Source organism: Athene cunicularia, assembly GCF_003259725.1.
Source record: "Athene cunicularia isolate RWA chromosome 2 unlocalized genomic scaffold, athCun1 chr2_part1, whole genome shotgun sequence".
NCBI lineage: Eukaryota > Metazoa > Chordata > Aves > Strigiformes > Strigidae > Athene > Athene cunicularia.
In genome coordinates, this window is record NW_020799095.1 from 23,810,931 (window position 1) to 23,836,088 (window position 25,158).

General features: G+C 33.7%; 1 protein-coding gene across 1 annotated transcript in view; it reads right to left on the reverse strand.

The window, feature by feature from the left end:
• PHF14 (PHD finger protein 14) overlaps positions 1-25,158 on the reverse strand; it is a 169,356-nt gene that overhangs the window by 106,879 nt on the left and 37,319 nt on the right. Inside the window, 7 exon segments of the mRNA XM_026842187.1 lie at positions 6,994-7,162; positions 15,529-15,660; positions 17,074-17,177; positions 18,751-18,846; positions 20,369-20,475; positions 21,045-21,315; positions 23,522-23,668. Of these exon segments, the coding sequence (XP_026697988.1) occupies positions 6,994-7,162; positions 15,529-15,660; positions 17,074-17,177; positions 18,751-18,846; positions 20,369-20,475; positions 21,045-21,315; positions 23,522-23,668 (1,026 nt within the window).

Consider the following 25,158-nt stretch of genomic DNA (forward strand, 5'->3'; position numbering starts at 1 on the left):
AGTAATAAAGGGAACTGCCAGACAAAAAGAAACAGAAGTGAATCAAAATATGGTTATAAAGAGAAACAATTCAACCATGAACCTTAATTACACAGAATTACAATTTCTCTTTCTTTTTTTTTTTTTTTTTCATTTCCATTCTCTTGAGAAATTTTCTAGAAAAGCAAAAATTTTGCAACATTCCAGCTGTCAAGCTATACTATTACTGAATGGAACTTCAAACTACTGTTTCTAAGATCTAAACACAGACTGACATTTCAGAACTAGCAGGATTGCTCTTTATCTTCTTAATATTAATTTCCTCCAAAGCACACACATTTGAAGAACTGAAACAGAAGTGAAAGAGCAAAAAGGCCAGAAGTCGTCATTTTGCAGATGTTGATAAAACAAGTGATTCTCTTCTGGAAAACTGAACTTAAATGTATTTATTTCCAGAAGTGACAGGTATGCTAGTTACCTTTACTTACAGAGATATCAATATTCATACCTCTGGAATACCATGTGGAATACATCCACCTCTTCATGCCTTTGCTACATCAAAAAGAAGTGATCTTTCACCTGTGAGGTTTTTTTCTTCCCACTTTCTTAAAAAACAACTAATCCCCAAACAAAAAACCCTGCAAAACTCTGATATACTCCATTCCCTTCAAGCATTGTGGAAGAGCTGCATCAATCTTACTTCCTCCTTTCTAAATTTGAGCTCAAGTCAAAAAGAAAAGAGTCCTATACTATCACGTATCCATGTATTTGGGAAGCTGATTGATTTAGTTTTTGTTTTCGCATTGACATGTTATAGACTCAGTTGAGCTTTTGCATTCCGTGATGAAGGAAAAATTATTTTACAATGCTCTTTATAACTAAAAACTTAAGTTTCAGAAAGCTGAGTAACTCCTAATTATTTTTTTCTAGACCATTAATGGTTTAGTTGACAGCAATTTCTTTTAAATTGAACATGTCAAACTGCTTATTATTAGACAGTTGCTTTAAAAGGTCTTCCAGGTACTATTTTAGAAGTCATACTTAAATGAGTTGACCAATCATTAACAATGTTAATTAAAATGATGACTGATAAGTACAGATAAGTGTTTTAACATTATTAACTGTTTTATGAAGTGCGGATACTTAAACTCAAATTGGAACTGATGTTCTGTTTTCCTCCTGTAGCCATATAAGTTTTATTCAAAACTTATATCTATGACATCACATAATTTACACAATAGATGTCTGAAAACTACCTTGGTGGAAATGCTTCAGTTAAATAAAAGATAACAATCCTGTTTATCTTTTAATATACTTGGGTAAGGGGAAAAAACAAAAAAACCCCACTCCTCTGCTATCTTTTCCTCTTTGAAATAAAACTAAGAAAAAAATAATCTATTCCAAACAGCGGTATTTACTTGCAAAACAAAGCCTTATACACAACAACTCCCTGTGCTAAAAACAGTTTGTAGGTGCTTTGCCAGTATTTTTTTATTCCTATTTTTTAAAAACTAATCTACTTAGACCATAGCCCCTCAGGCACAGATTTGTTTTCTTCCATGTTCTGAAGAATGAACAGCATAGTGTAGGTTAACAATTACTTCCAAAACCTCACTTTTTACTACTAAACAGAATAATCACTGTCTGTTCATTTCTATTTGATACAATTATTGAAAAAAATCTATAAGATCTTCAGATTTTAGATAACAAAAATAATTTGGGCATCAAAAGATCAGAGGTTTTATTTAAAACCCTCAAAAACTCTTCAGTTCCCAAAATGACTTTATAAAAAGTCTTTTTCACCTTTATAACACTGGGTAGATACTTCAATAAAAAGGAGTAAAATATGGAATTTCCACCCAGACACCCCACATACCACCCTCTAATATGCTCATTAAGAGTACCAGGATCTGAGAGCATTTGCTGAAGGATGAAATATTCAACAACACAAAGGATACATCAGAATTACAGGAAAGTGCATCATCCTGTACCATCTCTTTCAGCACACAGCTAACACCAGCTGCACAATACTGCTTTAGAAGATGAGCATGTATGTGATGTTTCTTACAGGAACTCCATTACACTTCCAGACAACAGAACATACAGTAGGCAAAGCATACTCCATGAAATTTTAAAGAAGTTCAGTGAAATACACTTAAGAGAACTTTTTTCCAAGGGACAGAACAACAATTATTTTGCAAAAAATACGACACCAGACTAACAAAATTATTTTAGCAATGACATCTTAGATAGACAATAACCTGTATGTTCTTTTTAATTCAAGGACAGCAAAATAAATGAGCAATCTGTTTAAAGCTGTTTTTTGTAAATATGGATCAACTTATAAAGGCTCTGAAAATCAGAACATACATAGTTGAGTAGATAAAAATCTCTCAATTTACTGCTGAAAATCACTATCCATATCTAAAGATTTTTTTTCCAAATAAATAAACTAGTGTACTCTTCATAATAAAAATATCCAGTATGAAAAAACTGCACAGTTCTTGAAAGCCAATGCTAAAAAATATCTTCAGATTTTTAACAAATACAAAACCAATGTTTATAGACATCTGGTTTATGCAGATTGCTATAGATTTCTATTAGCTATTAACTAATCATTAGCTATTAATTTCTCTGAAATTATCTAGCAGCAGAAATAATTATTTGTGAAGCTTATACAAGTATGAAATTGGATTTAGAATGATAAAGCTAGTTTAACGAGTTATGCACTGAAATTCAGAAAATTGTTTAAAAGATCTCTACATAGACCTTGAAACGTAAGCATAAACAGTGAATTAAATTCTGTCCACAAATACAGTTCTTATACATCAAGTATAAAGACCTAATGTCTTGTCTATTTACATTCATTTACTATTTGCATAGATCCTGACTCAGAGTAGAATTCTGATGTGTTTAAATTTACCCTTATGCATGTAAGTATATTCTCTTACATGGTCCTAAGGAAGTTTAAAATCAGAAAGGTCTTGTAAAGTTTAGTTACCTCTTAATGTACAATGATATGGTGTAGTTGGGAACTGTCAGTGCTAGGTTAACAGTTGGACTAGATCATCCTCAAAGTCCTTTCCAACTTGTCTTTAAAAGTTTATACAGCATTAGGATGCAAAATACTGCGGTGACACACAATTGATGTAGAGAATTGTACAAGGGAGAAGCACTATCCTCACTCTCAATAACCTGCTTCAGTCTCACTTCTCTCAGACTTCCAAATCATAGGAGGAAGCAGTCTTGGATAAAACGTAGAAAGTGTTCCCACCTTCTACAATTGCCACAGGACTCTGGCTATCATTGTTCTGATGCAAGATTATATTAAGATTTGAACAATATAGTCCCTAGAAGAAAACCTGAGTTTTCATTAAACAGTCTCACTTGCCTCTTATTGAGTTGGAAAATGAATATTCCTCACAGCTCTTCCCAACCAGTAATTAGTTATGAGCCAAGCTTTTAGCACAAGCAGACTGACTATCTGAAGAAAAGTCACCTGATTCAAAATAATGCACAGGAACCCACTCTAAATCTCTGCTAACAGTATCCTGAAACAGATGTAAGGCTAAGTACTCCAGAGACTTAAGATTAGAAAAACCTGGAAAGAACTGTTAAGTTCGTAAAGAAAAAGAAGGAGGACAAGTAGCACAGGTTGCAGAAGTTGAAAACAGATGCCATTACTATTTCTTGCAATAACGGAAAACAAAAGGAGAGTATAAGGTTACATTTAAAGCAGAAAAAACACACCGCTATTTTCTTTAAAAAAGTTTATGCCTGGAAACAAAAATCCACAATATCAGTGATTAATGAACTTTGAAGGATAATAATAAATTTTTAAAAAGCAGTAGGATTTAAGTACACATCCATAATTAGATTGGATGACAAACAATGGTAAAATTATGAATACTTCTAAAAGGTTCTTTTACTATTCATAGTATACCCCAAGCAGACAGAAATCAGAAAAAAATTACTACAAATAAGGACAAAAATCAACTTTTCATGAAAGGGGGTATCCTTTATAATATCTGAAATCAGTGTTACCAAACAGGAGCTGCAAAACATCAATTCTCAAAGTATATTTAACATGAAATATTTTTTTACATATGGTCAGTTTAGTTGATCATATGCATTTGTGTAAAATGTCTTACAGATACCACTTATTATTGGCATCCTAATTCACCTTTATCAAAATAAAATATTAGGGGTTACTAGTATTTTATTAATAATATTAGGGCTTACTCACAATTTCTGTCAAAAAAAGAATTAAGAGTTAACTATGATAAACCCCTACAATGAAATTCAAATGTGTAAGATATATCCTGCTCTCTTAGATATGAGGCAAAACACCCTTCTTTCAATTACATCAATTCAAGATAAATTTATGCAAAACAAATGGAAATTCCCTTAAGAGCAGACAACACACAATTCCACAGTCTTATAATTACACTAGTTGGTTATGACTGTAAGCAGTCTTGCCAACTCCTTCCAAAATAAAACCAGATTGAATAAAACATGTCCAGAGATACAAAGTACACTGAGAAGAGAGGATTATGGAAAAGTAAATTTTCAAATTGTTGATATTTTCTTCTTTATTTTAAACTATTTTAAAGGATTTGAGCAGTGAGGACACAAAGGACAGAACAAGTATCTGGTCATCACTGTTAAAATGCTCCACATGGATGTTCTTCTGTGTAGTCAGACTCAAAAACTTAACGTAAGAAGTTGTTCAAAGGTCAGGTTTTTTCCCCTCAAATATACAAGCAGCCCCAGACCTAATGAATTAAAAAGCATTCTCTTCATAAAAAAAGAAACCAAAACAAACAAGCAACAAAAACTAACACCAACTTTCCTGGATTCATTGCAAAGGTGAGTGGGAATCCTATTAAGTCATCAGAGGTCTGTTACTTTCATTTTTGTCATACAGTCTAAGCACACCAAGATCATGAAAGAGTTGAAACAAAGGAATTCAGCATAGTTCAGAGAAAGAAATCTAGCCGGTGTCAAGGGAGTGAACATTCACTTCCATAGTAAAGTAGAAGGCAGCAGGAAATTAAAAAAAAAAAAACAAAAACAAAAAAACAAAAACACACAACAACCTGTCAGTTATGGGAAAGCTAGAAGAGTGGAGATAACTTTGACAGAGCAGCCCTGCCCAAAGAACACCGAAGATTTATCTTGAAAATCTGTATGTTGTAGAAAAGCAGAGAACAGGATAGAACTGACACAGCCAAACACTTCAAGCTGAGCAACAGTTTTTCTATGACTGGTAGCAGTACTTTTTCCACAGTGGAATGCTGCACCGTGCCAACATACTAAGCCCACCCAAAGTAAATTTCGCCTTTGTATACATACCACAGCATGTGTATATATACTCTCTAACACAGGAAGGGCCAAATCACCAATGCAGCATCAGTGTAGCACATCAGTGTCACAGCATGAGGGGAACACTTCAGAGAGACTTATCTCCATTTAGCAAAAAAGAACCCTGGCGGTTACTACATGAGCCTTAGAACTAACCAATCTTGCCTTCCCATGGATTTCTGTACTATGTGTCATATCAACCTTTTGTCTATTACTACTATGAATGTCTTTCATGGAACACTTTTAGTTCTCTTTAGTACCATGATCATGAATTCCCAACCCCTAATATCACTGGTATAAAAAGGGGGAAGAGAGTGAACTAAGAAAAAGGGGAGAGCAGATGCAAAGGGTTCAGTAAGCAAGATACTGGGTAAATCATCTTTCTGCGTGAACAACAGCACAATGACAGTCAGTTCAACCTACAGCTGTAAGAACTGATGTGTTCTTACACATAGGGAAGAAGGGAACATTCCCTCAATGAGGAAAAACAAAGAAAAAAAGTTTTTCCCCTAGATTACTCACAAAATTTAATTTTGGATTACTCACACTCCTAACAGTCTGAGCTAAATTAATCAGTTTAACTTGTCATTTTTTGAAGTTCTTCTTAGTCATAAACCAGGAAAAGTAAGCCATTAGGTAAATCAAAGCTGTGGCCCAAACAATCCAAATATCCTGAAATATAATTAAAGCAAACATTTAAGGTTAGGTCAGGAATATACATGCTTAATCCTATCAGTGTATACTCAGAAGAATTAACTAGCATGGTATCTGTTGGTACAGGCATAAAAATTCTGGAAAGCTCTGTGAGGAAAATAAAGTTGTGCTGCATGAACAATGAGTACCTCTAATGAGAGGGTTTAAATATTTCCTAAAACTAAGTCGTATATTGTAAGATGAACCACTGGTTTATATACAATTACTACTCATGTCCAAAGGACCATGGGAACACTACTCATTCCCTAAACCGGACCTGAAAGACCTCTGATACTTTTATGTACTTTTTATAGATAATGTGACACATCACACATGAAAAAAAATCTTGGTTTATGAACAAGTAGAAGAAAATTTTAGGGATTAAAGCATACTAATTAATAAAAAAGTTCCACTTCCAAATGAAAAAAAGATGTAAATATTTCATCAGTATGAGAGCTTTTACTTCTCTTCTCGACAAGCCTGGAAAGTTTGAGAAAATATACACAGTGTCACAGCAGTAAGACTAGAAAGCTAAACAAACTGAAATAACAGGGCCTTGTGATTGACTGCAGATTTTGTGACTGTCAATACGTTGCCCATATATTTAAATCTTAGCATACAAGAAAAAAGCGTCCTTACTACTAAAGTGAAGAACAGCTGTAAATACTTAAGTGCAAACTGCAATTTCCCTTTTTCTGCAAGTAACGGAGGACTCCAAGCAAAAGGAAAAGCTTATACAGTTCTTCAATTCAGTACCATGTTTCCCAGCTTTCTACTTTAGCAAAACTATATGTTTAACACAAGCAATATCATTAAACAGAGGCAAGGGAATTTATAACATAAGTAGAATATCAATCAAATTGAAATCCCACAATTCAAAGTGTCCAAAAGGGAAGATATCTTAAACAAAATTATTATGAATATGAGCTGTATAACAACTACTCAACCATCATTTACCGTGTTTCTGATTGGAATTTTCTTCGGTTCTGGTGGCACATCCTGAGGAACAAATTTCACTGGTTCCTTAATCTGTCTCCTCGATCTTTTGGTCCCATCTGGTAAGGTTTCCATGGCGATATCAGCCTCCATGTCACTGCTACCTGCCTGGTCACACTCTGAGCACTGCCTGCAAAGTGGGAGATTTTATATTCAAAACTACAGGCAGAAAAGCAGAAAAAGAAATACATTGAAATGATCAGGTTTAAAATAAATTCAGAAGTCAAGAAACCCAATGGACACCTAAAGAAGTCCCTCAAATGTATGATACTTTAAGCACTTAAGCAAAAAATGAGCAAGATGATCTCATTGACAGGTTTTCTTCTGACAGGATTTAAACTTTGAAAACCAAGATTTTGAAAGTAGGATTTAATCTTCAAGAAACGTGCACCCTGTTTCACTATTTGCATCCTACCATATCTCCATTTTTAATAGTGCCCACTGATCTGTTCATTATTCTAACTGCTGCTGCAGCTTAATCTTTACAATGATACACTGCTGAATTCATTCTGATGAGAGCACTCTTTAGTGGCAGGGATTTAGAAGACATGTCTTATGAAAAATCAGTTTTAATATGTATTTTCTAAGGGAGTGGGTTTTAAATCTGAAAAAATAGTTAAGAGACAATTACTGATATAGATGCTGGAGACATATTAACACACTTTGAACAGTGAGCTGAAAAAAAATGCCTATTGAGTTTTGAAAAAGTACAAAATCACAGTCAGAACTTCAAAAGTGAACAGATGTTAAGGTAAATGCTATTAACAAGCTCCATGATAGAATTAAGAAGACAGAAATTCATCAAGTTTTACTCTTATTTGAAGAAAATGCTCATGCAAAATCATAAATGTGGATGTTAATGAAAACTTAAAAATTATACCCTCTGATAAGTACCTTTTTTTAAATTCCTTCTCACATTACACTTCCAACTCAAAAAATTATAAATCCTTTCAAACAAATTCCAACTCAATCACTGTTTGCATATTAAGCAAGTTCGTTTTATAATACCGAATAAAACAAAAACCCCACAACATTATATTCTGCTATTAATTGGCATTAACAGGCCTTAACACATTAAAGTTTATCTAAACTAAGAAGCAAACTTGTTTTGGAAGGAGAGAAACAAAACCCATGTATTTATTATTTGAAGTTAAATGTTAATACACTTGTGACAAGAAGGCATACCCATGCCATATTTCAACAAAAGCACAAAGTCAGGTATATATGTTGTGTCTGAGCCGATTTCTTCAAATATACATGTTCAACAGGGATAGTTTTTCTCCTGTGAACTTCAGTAAGGTCTAACACAATTCTAAACTCCATCAACTTTCCATGTTTTCCAATTCCTTCAAACTAATCCAAGCAGTACAATCTCAGATCTCTTCTGCCTAAACCACAAGACAACAGCAGTCATCATCGTCTGCGAGATAGACTAGTGGCTACTGAGTCAAAATAGAGGGGATCTAATCTTCAATAGGATGACTTATCAGTGTAACCTTGGCTAAATCAACACCTTTCTCCTTCAACTTTTTTATAAGTAAAATTCTATTTAATTGTGGCCACATTATAACACATGCTAGTAGAATTTGCTCATCTAGAAAAGCAGAAATACTACAGGGTAGACTCCAGGAAAATAACATTCTCTCCCCTACTGCTTATAAATATGTATACTTTATGAGTAGTCAAAACACAAGGAAATCAGTTTATGCTAGTTTTATACTTTTTAAAGAGTTTTGGGCCAGCATACAAGTGTGTAATACTCTGTTCTTCCTCCTCTACAAACTTCGGTTTGCTACAGACACAGTACCTCTTTAACATTTCTACACCTCTTCAGGACACCAAAATATAACACCAATAGAAACAGCTTTCACAAAATGGTACTTTTTACAGTTATATGTTTACATAAATTTGTGTACATATACACACAAATATGTATATAAATGCATTTAACTAAATAAAATGCACACAGACTTAACTTACTGTGAGATTTTATGTAGAAAGGCTCTCTAATGATCTAACAGGAGAGAGAAGCTTTAGAGATAGCAGTATTCCCTCAAAATTTTGTGTGTTTAAATAAAGGGTACTTTGCCTTCTTGACTTTTTTATGATGCACTGTCTTCAAGTTCACCAACTCAAATCTCTAAGGAGATTTTCTGTTTGGTAAGCATCAGAGAGCACAGTCCTCCACAATAATGCAGCATCAGTCATGTCATTAATTTATGTAATGGAAAGCACAACTGAAAGTACTTACTATGATCTGCTTATGCAGATGTAAGCAATAGCTATGAAAGTGTTCAAAAATACTGTGATGAGCAATTCTTTAAAAGTTTACTTTCCCTGTTATTATGGTAAAAATGTACTACGTATAAATTTAAAAAAATAAGCACTCCAAATTAAAGAGTTGCATTAAAAAAAAAAAAATCAAAGATTTTATAAGACAAAAAAAATAGTAGCATGATTTTGCAGCAATATTTGGAGTGGGTAACACAGTCTCTTGGATCTACCACCCTGCACCTCTGATTTAAATAATTTCTGTTCTTCAGCTCTGTGCTATTAAAAAGACACTATCTTTCTGATACATAAGTTCAGACACTTGTACAGAAAATAACTACACAGATCAGTAAAGTACGTTGTTTCATTAAGGCCCCATTTAAATATAAATAAAGTATTTTAACTTTGATGTTAGTGAAGAAGACAAGAAACATCAACAGATTAGGTACTGCATACGAGTTCCTGAAATTCTATTTTTATGACCAAGCTTGCTCTGAAAAAGGTGGTGCAAGCGACACAGCAATCAAAATTTTAAAAACCCTAGATCTACAAAAAGAAAGCTGTGACATCACAGTATGATGGGGTGGTGTGTGAATCACAGAACAAAACTTCAGAAATACACTGAAAGTGAGGAGAGAAAAAAAGAAAGTTAAAACATGAACTTACAAGCAACCTCTTGATTTACTGGAATAGCTTCTACTATCACAGACAACTACATCTTACCAACCCTATTATAAAGTAGTCAAGCTTCAACTATAATGCAGTTTAGCTGTTAGCTCCCATAAGGCCCACAGAAAAGCTATTAGACACACACTCCTCTGACTTGAAAACAATCTCCTAACTTTCAGCTCCTATTACAGTTTACTTCAACATGGTTCTCGAATTTAAAGAACCATCCTCTCATTCTGCTGTTTAATCTCAATATATTAATAGAAAGCAGCCATATGGCTCCCTTTCCTTTTGGTTACACTGAAGTCATGCTCATTTCATTTCTTCAAGGACAATTAATGATTAGAGAACCTACCACAATAGGTCACCTTTCCAACTATTCAAACAATCTTTTACTACCTCTAGATTAGCAAATATTGCCATTCATCACAAACAAATTAACAGAAGAAATGGTGCCAAAGATTCAACTTCTATACAGAGGTTGTGTTTTACTTTTAGTCTAGACTTGCCTAATCTAGACTCAGAGAATCAGTAGTAGGCCACAATATGCCTACTACTAAAATGAGCCTACTACTAAAAATTATTAGAAATGTTTGATCTATCAAGAAATCTCAGTGCAATTTGAAACCTTCTAATCATACAGAAAGTCTTTGACTAAGTCCTAACAACCTACAGAAGAAAAAAAGTTACACCATTGTGTTCTCAATCTGACTTTGTACAAGAACCAACGGTACCAGTGATACCTTCCATCTCACAAAGCAAGTAGATCTTCTCAACTCACTAGCAAAAGACACAAACAGCAAGTGAAAAATTTTCAAAATCACTGGTTTTGTGTAACTGCATGATGCAAACATTTCTGCATTGCCTGGTGGTGAATAGATTTTTGAGTATGGGCAGCTTTAAGAAACATATGAACCTATAAAGGGATTTACCTCAGGGTTTCAGTAAGCACTTGAAGACCAAAAGGTGCTTTCTGTTTATGAAGTTTTAGAAACTAATAGCACAAGATCTTTAACCTAGCAATTTACAAACGGAAAAAGTTAATATCTACCTCACTGAGAAACCAAGGAAGAGAGAGAGAGTTTGGAGATAGGGTGGGTTTTTGGTGAAGTGCCAATGAAAACCATAGAGAGATAAACCTGTTACTTCCAAAAAAATTTAGTGCAAACTGATATAATGATGCTTCTTTATGCTGCAGCTCTATACATCAAAAAAAATCTAAATGTATTTTAACTAACAGACCTGGCACATGGAAATTTGTGAAATGATGAGAAAAGCTGAAGAAACATTGAACACCATTCATTTATAAATGAAAGGTCACAAAGTTGAAGAACTCACAAACAGGGCTCAAAGCTAACATATTGGTAAACTTAACATGAATCTGGCTTTATTTTTAAAATTTTAATAACACATCAAACAGTATCTTTGCTATATGGGACAGAAAAACAGATAAAACCACACAAAAATATTTTATTGAAAAGGTAACACTACAAAAATTAGAAAAAAAATGTAGTCTTGATGAACTGCCACATGATCACACCATGGGTGAATTAGACCACCTTAACTGTGTTACGGTACGTAGTTTCAGAGTGGCTTGTGTGATGAAAATACAAAGGACTCAGTCTGAACAAGACAATTGTTCTTATAATCACAACCACGCACTAGTCCAGAAGAGTATTTGGAAGGAACAATCTTCTGTGCTGAGTGAACACCAACACAGTGTCTCCAGGAAACAGTTTCGCCCTCAGTGTTTAAAAAGGAAAACTGTACAGTTATTTGTTAGTTTGGTTTGATTTTAATTAGGAGGAAACAGGTCTCAGAAATATACACCATGATAAATTGCTTCTTGCCATGTTTACTTGAACTCTGAACTTGAAAAACATGGACTATAGCTTTAAGATGATACCTATGCTCTGGTAATTTGAATAAATCACACAAGCTGAATGATGTACTGAATTGGTAAAAAAGGAGTTCTGCTTATTTTAGACATAAAAGACAGTATATATGAATCAAAACTAGTTTGTCAAAGATCTTCAAAGAACATCTTTCAGACAGTAGAAGCACTAAAAATTTGCCATTTGCAACGACCCAAACATCTTTCAATTAGAACAGGTGACAAATACATAAAAATACATATGTTTTATGCAATGTTATACTACACTCATTTACATAAAAGTTAATAATTTTATATAATTATGCAATATCTCAGAATGAAAAACAATCAAGATGTGCTGGATCAGTACTGAATGAGTGGGGTCAGGAATATGAACAAATGACCAGATACTGAATGAGCGTTCATGGTACTATTGTTGAGGAATTCCACAGCTCATTCTGCCCAATTCTGTGGCCAATACTCCCCACAGCAGAGTTACCACTAAAATAACTTGGCCTTCCAGAACAAAAATAAAAACCACCAAGCCTAATATCATTAGTCCTTATTTGGTTGATCTCAGTAGCCATCATTTCATATGCTAGTAGAAGTTATTCCTGTTTTTCAGCAATCTCATTTCAACAGAAAAAGCTAGTCCCTGTTGGTTGCTGCCAAGTATTTTCTTAATGAAAATGTCAATATATTACAATCAGATTTTGATTCACTGCATTGTCTGTCAATACTTGTGCAATGTTTTTGTATCAAGTTCAGATCATTCTCTACCATGAAAATACACAGTTCCCAGTCCATTCAGAAAGGGCAGGAACATAAAAGCACACAAGTTGTCAGAAAGAATGACAAGACTTAATTTTATGATAACATGTGAGTCAAAACAATATTCTAGTGTTTAATCAATATGATTTCTAAGAAAATGAAAACTTCCAAATTTTTAAATGAAAGTATGCCACAGCATTTTACTTTGATTAGAGCTGCTGGTCTAATTTGAAAGCACCACATCAAAACAGATATAAATTAATACTTTCATGTTTTATTATGTAAAATAGTTGTTATGCTCTTCCTCCCAAAATGAACCCCTTTGAAATAAGGACAGGCTTTGAACTTACTATGTTACAAACAATTTCTTTCTCAAATATTCAACATGTATAAATATTACCTTGATGAAAACTGTCAGGCCTCTGAACAGGGGAATTTCTTAGTGTTTGAAACCAACTTCCAATAAGCTGAGACACACTGGTGTTCACTAGGTCTAAACTCTTACTATGATTTCACTTAAGACCAAAATCTTTACCCCCTTTTACTGTTTAGAAACATTGAGATAACTAATTATAATTTGTGTTTTCTTCAGCAAAATTAGCTTTTAAATAGAAAAAAGATTTATTTTTTCTCCTTACCATTATATATACTAGTGGAATTAGTTAAGTTTTAAAATCCTTTTTTGTACACTGTAATTTAAATTTCTATTAAATGCTAAGCATGAAATGGGCAAAAAGTCCACTAACTAATCTATGTAACATCACACAATTAATCTGCATCATTTGGCATCCTCAAACACTACAAAATATGAATAATATGGAATAAACTGATGCTAAACTACCCAATATTTAAATATGTATTGATAAAGTATATGACTCCAATCATCAAACCTTTTGTAAATGCTCAAGTTAACAATTATGAGTAAATGTTTAGCAGTGATAACAATAGAAAGCAAAATCAATTATTTTTAACTGGTTTCATCTATTTTAAAAGAGGACTAAATCAGCATTCTAAACCACTTTAAATAAAGTTTTTCAACCTGCGTAACCCTTCAAGGTATTACCCACTACACCCATTTTTGTATTTCATCTTTTTGCATAAGTTTCCATTATATCCTATACAAATATATCTAAAGTACATGGCCCCAGAAAAAAAAAAAAAAAAAAAAAAAAAAAAAAAAAAAAAAAAAAAAAGAGTACTTTTCTTCATAGTTTAATCAAAAGTTTTAAGTTGTATTCAAAACAGCAGGGGGGACAAACCTGCTGAACTCAAACTTAGATTAAGGGTTCATTCTAGATGCTCTCTACTGGTCCTGAAAAGAATACATGAAGGCTTGTTCAATGATGAAAAGAATTCAATCAATACAGCTCCATTTGTCAGCTATAATCTCACACTCCAGAATATGCCTTAGCTAATTAGAAGTAAAAGCGAAGTTTGTGATCTGAGATATAATTGAAGCCTGAAATTCACAACAAAGGTAAGTTATAGCTTTGAAATAAAACCGTTTTACTACCTAACCTGACCTATTCTGCCTTTAACACCTACTGAGAATTGTAGTCTTACATCTTTTGGATTGATGGCTTTTAGTGTGCCTTTTCAACTTGGTTAAAAAGCAGAACCAAAAAAAAAAAAAAAATCAAGAACCTCCTGTGCAAATGCAAAAGCTACCAAAAAAAAACCCAAAAAAATGCTTCAATATAACATAACCACTTGGTAAATTTGACCCAAGAGCTCAGAATGCCCCTGAAATAATGAAAAGTCCAAAATCACAGACTACATTAAATAATTAGTTAAGTTCAGAACAGTATTAGTGATGGTGAAAACCTTTCTGAGATTTCCAGCTTTTAAGGGAAATCTCTGTTAAGTTACTAACTAAATTTACTGGGATAAATTCAAGTTGTGTCATGTTAAAATATGAAAAAAAGAGAGACCACCCACCCATTTCATCTACTGGCCATCTTGCTGTGCACACAATCAAAGCTATGCAAAAGATGACTTAAATAAATCTTTCATGCAAGGGTTTTTGTTTTTTTTTTAATAATAATAAACTAAGAGTCATACAAAGAGAAGCAGAAACCAAGTTTTCTCGATTAAAATAGTTTTACTGTATTTTTAGAAGGAATGCTTATACTGTTCTGATTTGGCACCTTTTTAACATTCAGACAAGGTGATGATTATTCCTGGAGATGCTAAACACTAACTCCTTGCCAGATTAAAAACTGCTTCTGAATAACTGCTTTTAACATTTCAGAGAAGTTTAGAAACATGCATAACACTAACACAACACAGCAGCACACTAATTCTATGACAGTTTGAAAATCACCACCTTTACCAGTGACCAGTTCGCTTTTGTTCTACTCCACTGGCACAAAAAGAATTTTAATTCATGGAAATGTAACTGCAGTAAGTACAGTTATGAATATGCTTCTGTCATTGCAGATTTGATTCTTAAGACACAAGTAAACCCAACTGATTTCCTGTATTGTGATAAACTGATCTACTACTTACAGGTTTGTTTTTAAGTATTTATAAGTATTCTCCTAAAGATCTGGACAAAGCGTTGCTTATCTGGGTCCTAAGACAAACAGAAGACCGTCTTCAATTTCCTGAAGGCAGTCTATAGTTTCCTACCATTACTATATAGGAGCATTAATAATCACAAACAAACTCAAAAGCTAAGAAAATTAAAGATATAATCTATTTCTACACAGTGGCTAATAATGAAAAAACCTTTACTACTTTTTTTTTTTAAACCTTGAAATATCACTGCTAATAGCCTGAAAATAAAATAACATGGTTCAGACTGCATTACAGCAATGTCCAAAACACTTAGAATTCAGAAGTATATTCACGTTTACATCCTACTTTAAGTACAGAGATAGCACAAGACAACATATTAACTGCATTCTTACCAATAACTGTTCTTGGTCTTCCTTGGCATCCTGGTAAGAGGTGGATCCAGGCAACCAAGATGATAATGGAGTTTACAAGTATCACACAGTAGCAGTAGATGTTGATCATGGTTCTTCTTGCAAATTCCACAACTTTGAATGCAGGCAGCAGAAAAGCATTATAATTACATTTGTAATCATAAAGAATAAACAAATACATCTCAGCAGATTCCCTAGTTTCAATACAAACATGTGGCAACTTCAATCTGAATGTATCATTTAAGCGCATAATTACTTTTTAAGGAGATTCTACCTAAAGCATAAAAGTCACCTAATATAGTTAACTTTAAAACTGCTTTCAATGTAATGTTTTGAGGTCTTCTAACCGGTAACCACTTGATACTTCAACAAAATGTACCAGTAGCAAATAGAAAAAAATACTACCTGTGCCATTCAAATTCTTAAATAGCAAATTATGCTATTATTAGTCTTAACAATCATATGCTTATTTTAATAATGCAAGCACCCTGAAATAGGTCTGTGCTGCTATGCTGCTATTATGTTGGGCAATGTATCAACTCAAAAGAAATTACATTTCCTTTTTATAATTATTATTTCACTGTAATTGAAATTTTAGTTATTACAAAAAGATCAGATGTTCATTGATTCCATTATAAAATAGGAGAAACTATATGACTGGATTTGAATGAAACAAAACTAGTAAACCATGACTCCTATTATTTGTTTGTGTATACATCTAAATTGCCAAACACTCAGCCTACTGCCATTTCCATCTCTCACAGCACTAGATTTAACTTTTGCTTATGTAACTCACTGTCTTCATTTAGCCTGCTAGCTGGGCAAGATGATGCCCACTGCTCTCTAGATAAGTGACAGACCATGCCACTTCTCAGCTGGTGGCAAGAGAAGAAGATCCAAGACAGTATGTATATTTTGCACAGTCATGCTCTGGGATCCTAGCGTACGTTTCACTGTTAGTCTTGATTAAAAGCCAGTGAATAGTTTCCCAACTTATAAAAAAAGGGAAAAGGTGGAACAATGACAGTGTAAGTGAATACATTTTATTTTCTTGGGAATTACTAGAAGTAGGGAAATTTAAAAACACAAGATAACCCAAAGCATTTGACAACCTATAAGCAAGAAAATAAAAATTCTTATATGACAAGTGTTTTATGCACCCCGCTACTGTGACTGAACAGCAGCAGCACTATTTGCAAAATCATCACCACAGATGATTGCATTCAAAAGACGACCAGTTAAAAAATTTCACATAACAAAGGACTCTTCTATTTCAGCTGTAAAGAGTTACCTTTGCCCTTAAAGCACTGCTGTCAAATTAGAAAAAAAAAAAAACAAACCTTATTGAGGTGTGCTAAGGTGAAGAATTCGATACTATTCAACTTAGCCTTCATAAGTAAATAAAAGTATAGACAGCTCTGAAGCATTTGGTTAATTAAAACCAAGCAAACAATTTGCTCTTAACACTTTTGTGGTACCAAAATTTACTAGATATTGTATCTATTCTGTCAAGACTTCATTACTTGCCTATAAAGTACAGCTGGAAGTGTAGATGTCTTTTGTGTTCCTCCTTCCTTTTTACTTGGTTTCCTTTCCTTAGGAGCACGTAAAATTGCTGGTATGTTCAATTTCTATTGGATTTGAACAAATGCAGTACATATGAGTCTTGAGATTTTTAAAGAATACCACTTCAATCTTAATGCACAAAGAACAAGACTCAAATTATGAGTGGGAAACTGCTTAGCTAGCTATTTTACAGCCAAGAGCAACTATAGATGTTTACCTTACCCCAGTATGATTCTGCAATATAAAGTAATATTATACTCATTTTTTCAATTCAATAAATAAAAACCACATTGAAATATTAGCTTTTAAAAATTTTTCAAGCTTGAAATAGAGGGATGGACAAGGATACATTTGTCTAGGCAGCTGAAACAAGCAAAGGCAAATTCACAAAATTGACAGAATACTGAGGCAGTTTATTTTCCCCAACATCCCTGCCACATTGGTGCTCAATAGGTTAATTAGAAAAATTATCTTATTGGACCAACCCCTCCACAAAGCAGATGAGATTCTCTTCGGGTTTCTACTAATCTGCAGTATGCTAGCTTCTCAGACAGCAACCATCTATCAAAGTCATTTCTCAGCAGCCCCATGGGTCTGCATCTGTTCAAGCCGCTGGAAAAAAAATGTCATGCAAGCTGTGTAAATGAATTCTCCTCAACTTTTCTTCTTTTTTTTCTTTTTAGAATTTTTTTAATGTAGTAACACTTGCACCAGGATATGTATTTGTGAATACTTACCAAAAGCCATCTTAAAAAGCAGAGAAAAAAAAAAAAATCTTGATTCCAGACATATGCTATGTGAGAATCCTTCCTCACAAGTAGAAAAGATAGCAGACAAATAGAACTAGAAAAGGTTGCATACCTGAAGAACTACTACTGCCTAAAGAAAGGGCAAGATTCATTTTCTGAACAGCAGCACAAACTCAGCACTACACCAAAGGGCATGACAAAGTTGTGACCTAAATGTATGTCTGCATTTTCATATTGAATAGTTTTTTTCAATCTTCCTTAAAACCTTAATTGGAAATCATTTCAATCTCTTTGACACCTAAAATGTCCATTGTCATTTAATACCTTTGACATAAAACATATATCAAAACACTACAAGAACCTATACTCCTCCCCATATCATGAGAACAAAGATAATTGCTGGCAACAGGAGGTAATCCAACTCTTCACTTCTCCTAGATGTTTATATTAATTTAATCAAAATATTCTCCTCTGTCCAGTTAAATCTATCACAGCCATTACTGCAGTTTTAAAGATTTATATCTTATGAAAACCGTAAAGTGTTATCGTATCATTTGAAGCCTACAGTAACTACAGACACTGTGGAAACAAAAGCAGTAGGATTAACTCATGCTTCATGCTAAGGTTCATGACAAATGACAGGCCAATCAGTTACACTAAATGAAAGAATTTTGTAAACAAGATCACTATTACAACAACAAAATTAAGCTACAGGTTGCCAGTAGGTGGTTTGCAGAAGTCTAGGTATTTCAATCAGGAAATATTATCCCCAGAGTAAAGCCTGGGTCTGATCAAATCAATTTATTCGGTCATAGAAGTGACAGATAAAGACTTGTTAGAAAACCATGTCTGTGTATGTACTATAAAGAGGAGGAAAAAAACAACCAACCTGTCCAATGATTCTACCCAGCAGAGCCCAAATGCCTTGCCCTTCATTTCGCAGTTTTCCATTCATATTTTGTAGCTCTTCTAAGGACTCGCACAGCTGAAAAGGAAAAAAAAATAATCAACAGTAATGAAAATCCATTGAGTTATTTAATAAAATTTATTCAACCTCTTACCTATCTAAGATGCATTACTTTATTGTGGGATTTTTTAAAAAAAATTAAGCTCATGTCAACATAGCTGACACCAGTGCAATCATTCAGCAATTTAATAGACCTAAGATGAAAACCTGGCCAGCCACGTGTTTTGTAAAGAAGATCTGAAGCCTTTCAGCATGAAAATAAGGTTTCATAAAGTCAATTAGAAAACTAAGATACAACAACATCTTGTATGTGTTGTCCATACTACTTAAGCAGCAAATTATAACAAGTAACCATATAAATGAATTAAAGCTCTATATTGCCATATCAAAGAACACTCATTCTCACAGAAAGAGAGACAATCTATGAAAGGATGCAAACAGAAAAAAAGCAGGTTTTTTTTTCTTCTGGAAATAACTGTTAGTTGCCACCCAACATATATAACCTATTAATTTGGTTAAAAGCCACACACACAATCTCCTTCCCCCTTATCATCTTTGGGTAGTTCACACGGATCTGCTCCTTCATTTCCATATGTTCTCATTTAAAACACACACCCAACAGTTTAAGAATTAATAGCAACACTATTTTTTGTCATCACTAATCATCACTTGATAAGTTGCTGAATTCAGCAAGAATTGTAGCATGTCACCTGTCACAAAAGATACAGTATTTCTGTTTCATTTAAAGATTAAAATAAATAAATATTTAGTAAAAATGCAATTAAAACACAAAAAGCTCTTTAACCATGAAGATGAGTTAATAAAAAATTACATTAGTAACACTTTGAGGGACCAATGCCATCATTGCTCCCCCCAAATTTCCTACACTCAAACAAAGAACACAGAGGACACTAGATGTGTCAATACTGATTTCTGCAGCCTGAAAATTTAGCCAAGTCACTAAATCTAGGATGAACACAACTGGTGTTGGAGTTGACGTAACCAACCAAATAAATAAATTACTATCACTCTGAATTGTAGACTGCCAATTATCAAGTAGAGTTCCAAGCAGAAAAATCGAGCAGGTTCAAAAAGAACCTAGAACTACACGCAAGCAAAAAAACCAACCAACCAACCAACCAACCAAACAAACAAAAAAAAGGCACCACAGAGGCATCAAACTCTGTTGTCTCAAAGTCTCAAATGAAATACACACAAAGAATGAAAAGAAGGCTTTAAGACACAATTCACTAATGAGAGGGACCTGTCTGTCCATGCACAATTTGTTACTGGAGCTCTCAGTGCGGTCAGTTAAAGAACTCATGCCCAGCCAACATGCAGCATTTTTTAAATTGACTGTACTGTAAGGGGGAGACAGACCACAGAACATTTTTAAGAGAAAAAAAGATTTTAAGTATTACTTTTAAAGAAAGAATAGCTTGTATCTTTCCAAGTCATTTTGTTTGGAAAGCAGAACGCTGCGAAAGTTACAGCAGCAATACTAAAACAGTACTACAGTTTATTATTGCTCTTTATTCACCTTATTATACTCCACATGCAGCTTTTCTTGCTCATTCTCTAATTTATCCTTGATATTCTTCTGCTCAGCCATATTCTCCTGGATTTGAATCATGCGCATATTTCTCTCTATTTAAAAGAAAAATGCATTATTTCCTATCCTTGTGTATATTTTCCCAGTTTTATTCACTGAAAAAAGTGAAGCAATGAAAAGCGTAAAACCATACCAACATGAAAACGCAAAACTATAGCTTAGAGGTTTATTACACACACTGCGTAAAATGAACAGTCATAACATTTACATTTTGCTGCATAAATATGTTAAGTTATTTAAATGCTGAGCTTTGATCAGCCATCTAGCAAACAGTCCCAAACTCACACTATTCCACATAGAAATGGAGGAAAGTAAGAAAAAAAAAATATTATACCTAAATGTAACTAAACTTCCATTCCCTTCTTAGCAAAGACGGTTTAGCCTCCTATTGATATTTGAAAGATTTTCTTCTGAAACCTTTAAAAAAATAACTCTTGTGTAGAGATACCAAGCAGTAATATATCTGACCTAAAATGAAGACATAATTCATACTTCTCTATTAATAAAAATATAAGTAAAATAAAGAAGCCGATGAACTAGCACAGTACAAATACTGCAAAGTGAAAACTTATCATTGAGAAAAGCACACAATTTTCATCCTTACCAAGGTAATAATTCACAAAATCAGCAGTGAGAGCTGGTTGTTTATGTTTTCTTCTTCCATCAACACTGGAACTTGTATCTGAAGTATCCACTGGAAAAATGTCTGTACTAATTCCCATTAATTCAGCTTTGCGCATAAGCTTACGTATAGCCGAAGCACTGCTAGTAAGTGGTCGTGGTAGCTTCTCCCTGGGAACCCAAGCCTGAGGCCTGGTGGTACGGGCCAGCTCTGCCTTAGCACGATACTGCTGTAGCCTGGCATTGATTCGAGCCTGTAGTAAAGAATTTCATAAATTAAAAACATAACGGAACAATTGAAAATTGGTTTTGAGTTATATCCTTTTGGAACATATCTGCATTTTATTTTCATTTTAAAGTCACTCAATTTAATCAATGCCATTTTCATTCCGGAACTCCACGACTCAAGAAACAGCCCCTGATAGAGACATTTGATTTTACTTCAGAGCGTGTACACAAATAATATTATCCTTTCACTACATTTCAGAGCTATGCACAGGTTTCTTGATGAGATTTCCGCACTGATGAAAGTTACACAAATGACTGCTGGCTTTCAGACAATCCCTTCTAATAATGGTGATTTGATGGGACTGTGAAAACTCACTATTGGGAACAGCCTTGGCTGACCTATCAAAAATACATTTAGATACACTTTAAACTGGTATCTACGTGAACAATAAAAGCTGAAAAGCATTTTTGCCATATTTGACATCCTTTCGTAGGAACTCCTTTCTCAACACCATATCTCTTTATAAATGTTGAACTAGCTGATTACAGTGTGCCAAAACCACAACCCAAACAGAAATGAAGTAGGCAAGAGAAGCTCATCGTATATATTGTTGATGACATCTGTATATTTATTTCCATCTGGGAGATCTACCCCAGAGGATCAAGTTGTTACTGACAGTTGGAAAACACTGTCTTGCAGGAACTCTATGTAGCAGCAATTCTGGCAGAAAATGACATCAACATACAAACCTTCAGAGGCAAAACTCCAGCTGACTATCAGAAGTTGTTTACTTGCCTGCAGAAAGAAGAAACTAAACTAATCCAACTGCCCCACCATATGGTATGAGATACTCCTGAGACAAAAGCGAAAAAGTGTGCATATAGATATATGCATATATAAGGAACATCTCTGATTACAAACAGAATCATTGAAGATAAGAATTATCAGTGCCGTGTAACAAATGCCTGAAAACAGAGCTAATAAGCCCTGTTGGACCTAAACCAATTTTTGCACAACCAGCACTTACCATTATGTTGGGTAGTATTCATATTATCATGGTATCTCCACTACATAGGTATATTTTACATAATTGAGAGCTCAGGGTATTCAGGAAGAATTATGTAACCAGTTTTAAATCACCTACATGAAGCTGAATACCCCACAGAAATATTTTATTCAAAATTTTTCCACGATTGAATATGAGCAAACTCCTTCTCAACTGCATGGGTAATTTTAAATTAATATTCTCTTCTCCTATTCAAAGATCTCTGAAGAATTAGAAAGGTATATTTTTTTTTTTAAATAAAAAGTTTGATGATACAAAGATTTGTGATCATTACACCATAGTTCTCCCTTCAGAAAAAAAGCAGCTATTTCTCTCCCATAACTGCCTTCGTTATTTACAGCATCTGTACTCTCTACAACAAATTACACAGGATCATTCAGATAACAATCTTCTTTTCTACACAGGTATGATTTTTCTACAGAATACAGTTCAGCCTAAACAGTGAAAACAAAGTATGCCATAAATTCCTCAGAATCAGAAAAAAAAAAAATAAAGTACACTCATTAAAACATATCACAGTACACAGGGTCCCTCAGAAGGATAGTTTTACATGGATCTACCACTAGGCAGGGATACAGACATTGCCTAGGATTTTCAACTCCCACTCAGCACAGACTCAGTTTATCTACCTACTTTTTTTTTTTTTTCCTAGAAAATCTTTACTATGAAAAACCCAGCACAGAGAATTCTACTTAGGTCCACAAAAAGCTAAGAAGGATCTAACAAGAAAAAAACTTTAGGCAAGCTAAACTATTCTGCCAAGTTCAAGATATTACTAATAGAAAAAGGTGAACTTCAACTGAACTTGGATGTAGAAATATGCCTAATTTCTTGTCTGTCTGTCTTTTATTGTTAAGAGCCTTGAAGAAAATGTTAAACAAAAATCTCTGAATTACAATGAAAATTACCAACTTCTGCAACAAAACCAAACAAAGTAAGATTTTCAATTCAGACAAGCACAGATATCCCTATTTGATAATTATTGAGAATTGTTCTTAGAGACCAAAACCTACAAATAATTTAACTGCCTTGTTAAATGACCATGCCTTATCAACATATTTCACATTTCATTTCCTAGTACAACAACAATTTCCCATCCTCTTAATTTCTTTTTTGTTTAACATGGATGATTAATACAGATGCATTTGCGTAAGGAATACAATACCTGAGCTTCTGGCGAGAGCTGTTTTTCTCTTTCCTGCAAGGACATTTTACAGTAAGATTGTAATGCCAAGTAGTTCTTTCGCTTCCATTTTCTGTCTAACCTGTCTGCATGCTGTTTACAATAAGCAAAAAAAGGGTCAGCTATATCCTGTTTCAGAGAAAACAAAGAAGAAGGAACAAAAATAAATTAAGACATACAATGCCAAAAGGCTCTGAACAGCACAAACATTCTGGCAATCAGTTCACACGTTCAAACAGCATGTTTTTAAAAACAACTAATACATATGTTTCTAAATCGGGTTTGTCATACTGATATAATTTACCACATAAAGCCTTTTTTCCATTGTATCCATCGTGTGACCCTACTGTTTAATCTCTGTACTATTTTCTCATTCCCCGAAGAAACAGCTGAAGGAACTGTTAAGTACAAATCCCTTTAACATGTATTGCTAACTTCCTGTTGCTTCACTCTGTCTTTTGCATTGTATTTTAGAAGGGATTAGCAATTCTGAATACTGCAAAAGGCAATATATTTTCTCAAACCATCTTCCAAATGTTTTTGGTGTCTATATACCCATGGGATTTATCATCTTTCAGATGATTTTTTTTTTTTCCTGTTTTTCATTCTTCACCCCATCAGATCTGCACATTATCATGGCTGTAAGTTTATAGCAACGTTTAGCACTCGCAAACCTTGCAAGCATACTACAAATATCTGAGCCATGAGGAGATACGGTTTGAAAAGTACATTTTATTGCCAGTATATTTTCAAACTGTAAAAACATCCTCATAAATCTGTAAGGCTAAGAAGAAAAACCTAAAGCAGTCTTCCTTCCTAAAGTATTAATAATATTGATAAATAATTTGCATATAAAATTTTCCTTTACTACACCTGTAAAACACATACCAACAGAATCTACACAGGCTTTCCTTACAAACGTACTTTATTTTGATTTAGGTTTTCAAAGTGTGTGTCAACTTCCAAAAATTAGCAGCACCCTAAAATTAGATTGTGAGACCTTGATTTAAAATATTACGTTTACAGAAAATATGTAACAAAATTTTAAGGTGGAAAGGAATTTTCCTAAAAGAAATTCACCCAGAGTGTTTGAAGAATCAACATTACACATCATGTATTAGGGACAAAACCAGGTCCCTAATCTTTTGTCCCTATTGTGCTATCTTCCTATTTATCAGTCTCACAGAAGAAAGTATTTTGTAATTTCTGTAAGAATCACTTAGTGGTCTGCTATTTCCAGAAACTAAAGTGTCAACATCAATAATGCTAGTAATGCTTGTTTGTGTGTTACCTGTGGTACTTCCTAAAGCAATAAGAAGTTAAATTGTGCAGCTATGCACAGGACAGGCTTAATCCAAATGATACATATCAGGATGAAATTCAGCAACACAAAATTACTTATACCATAAAAATGAATTTGGAAGAAGGGGCTTCAAATCTAAATTGCTTTAATCATATTACAGGGAGAAAACTTGTAAGAACAGATATTAAAAAGTTATCAATAGGTTATGAATGTTTGCATTTCATTCTGATTCCCAAGATTAAATGTTACCACAAGGAAAGTCATATACCTGTATTGCAATGTGAAGAAAATACTGGAAGACATGCATGAAGAAAAA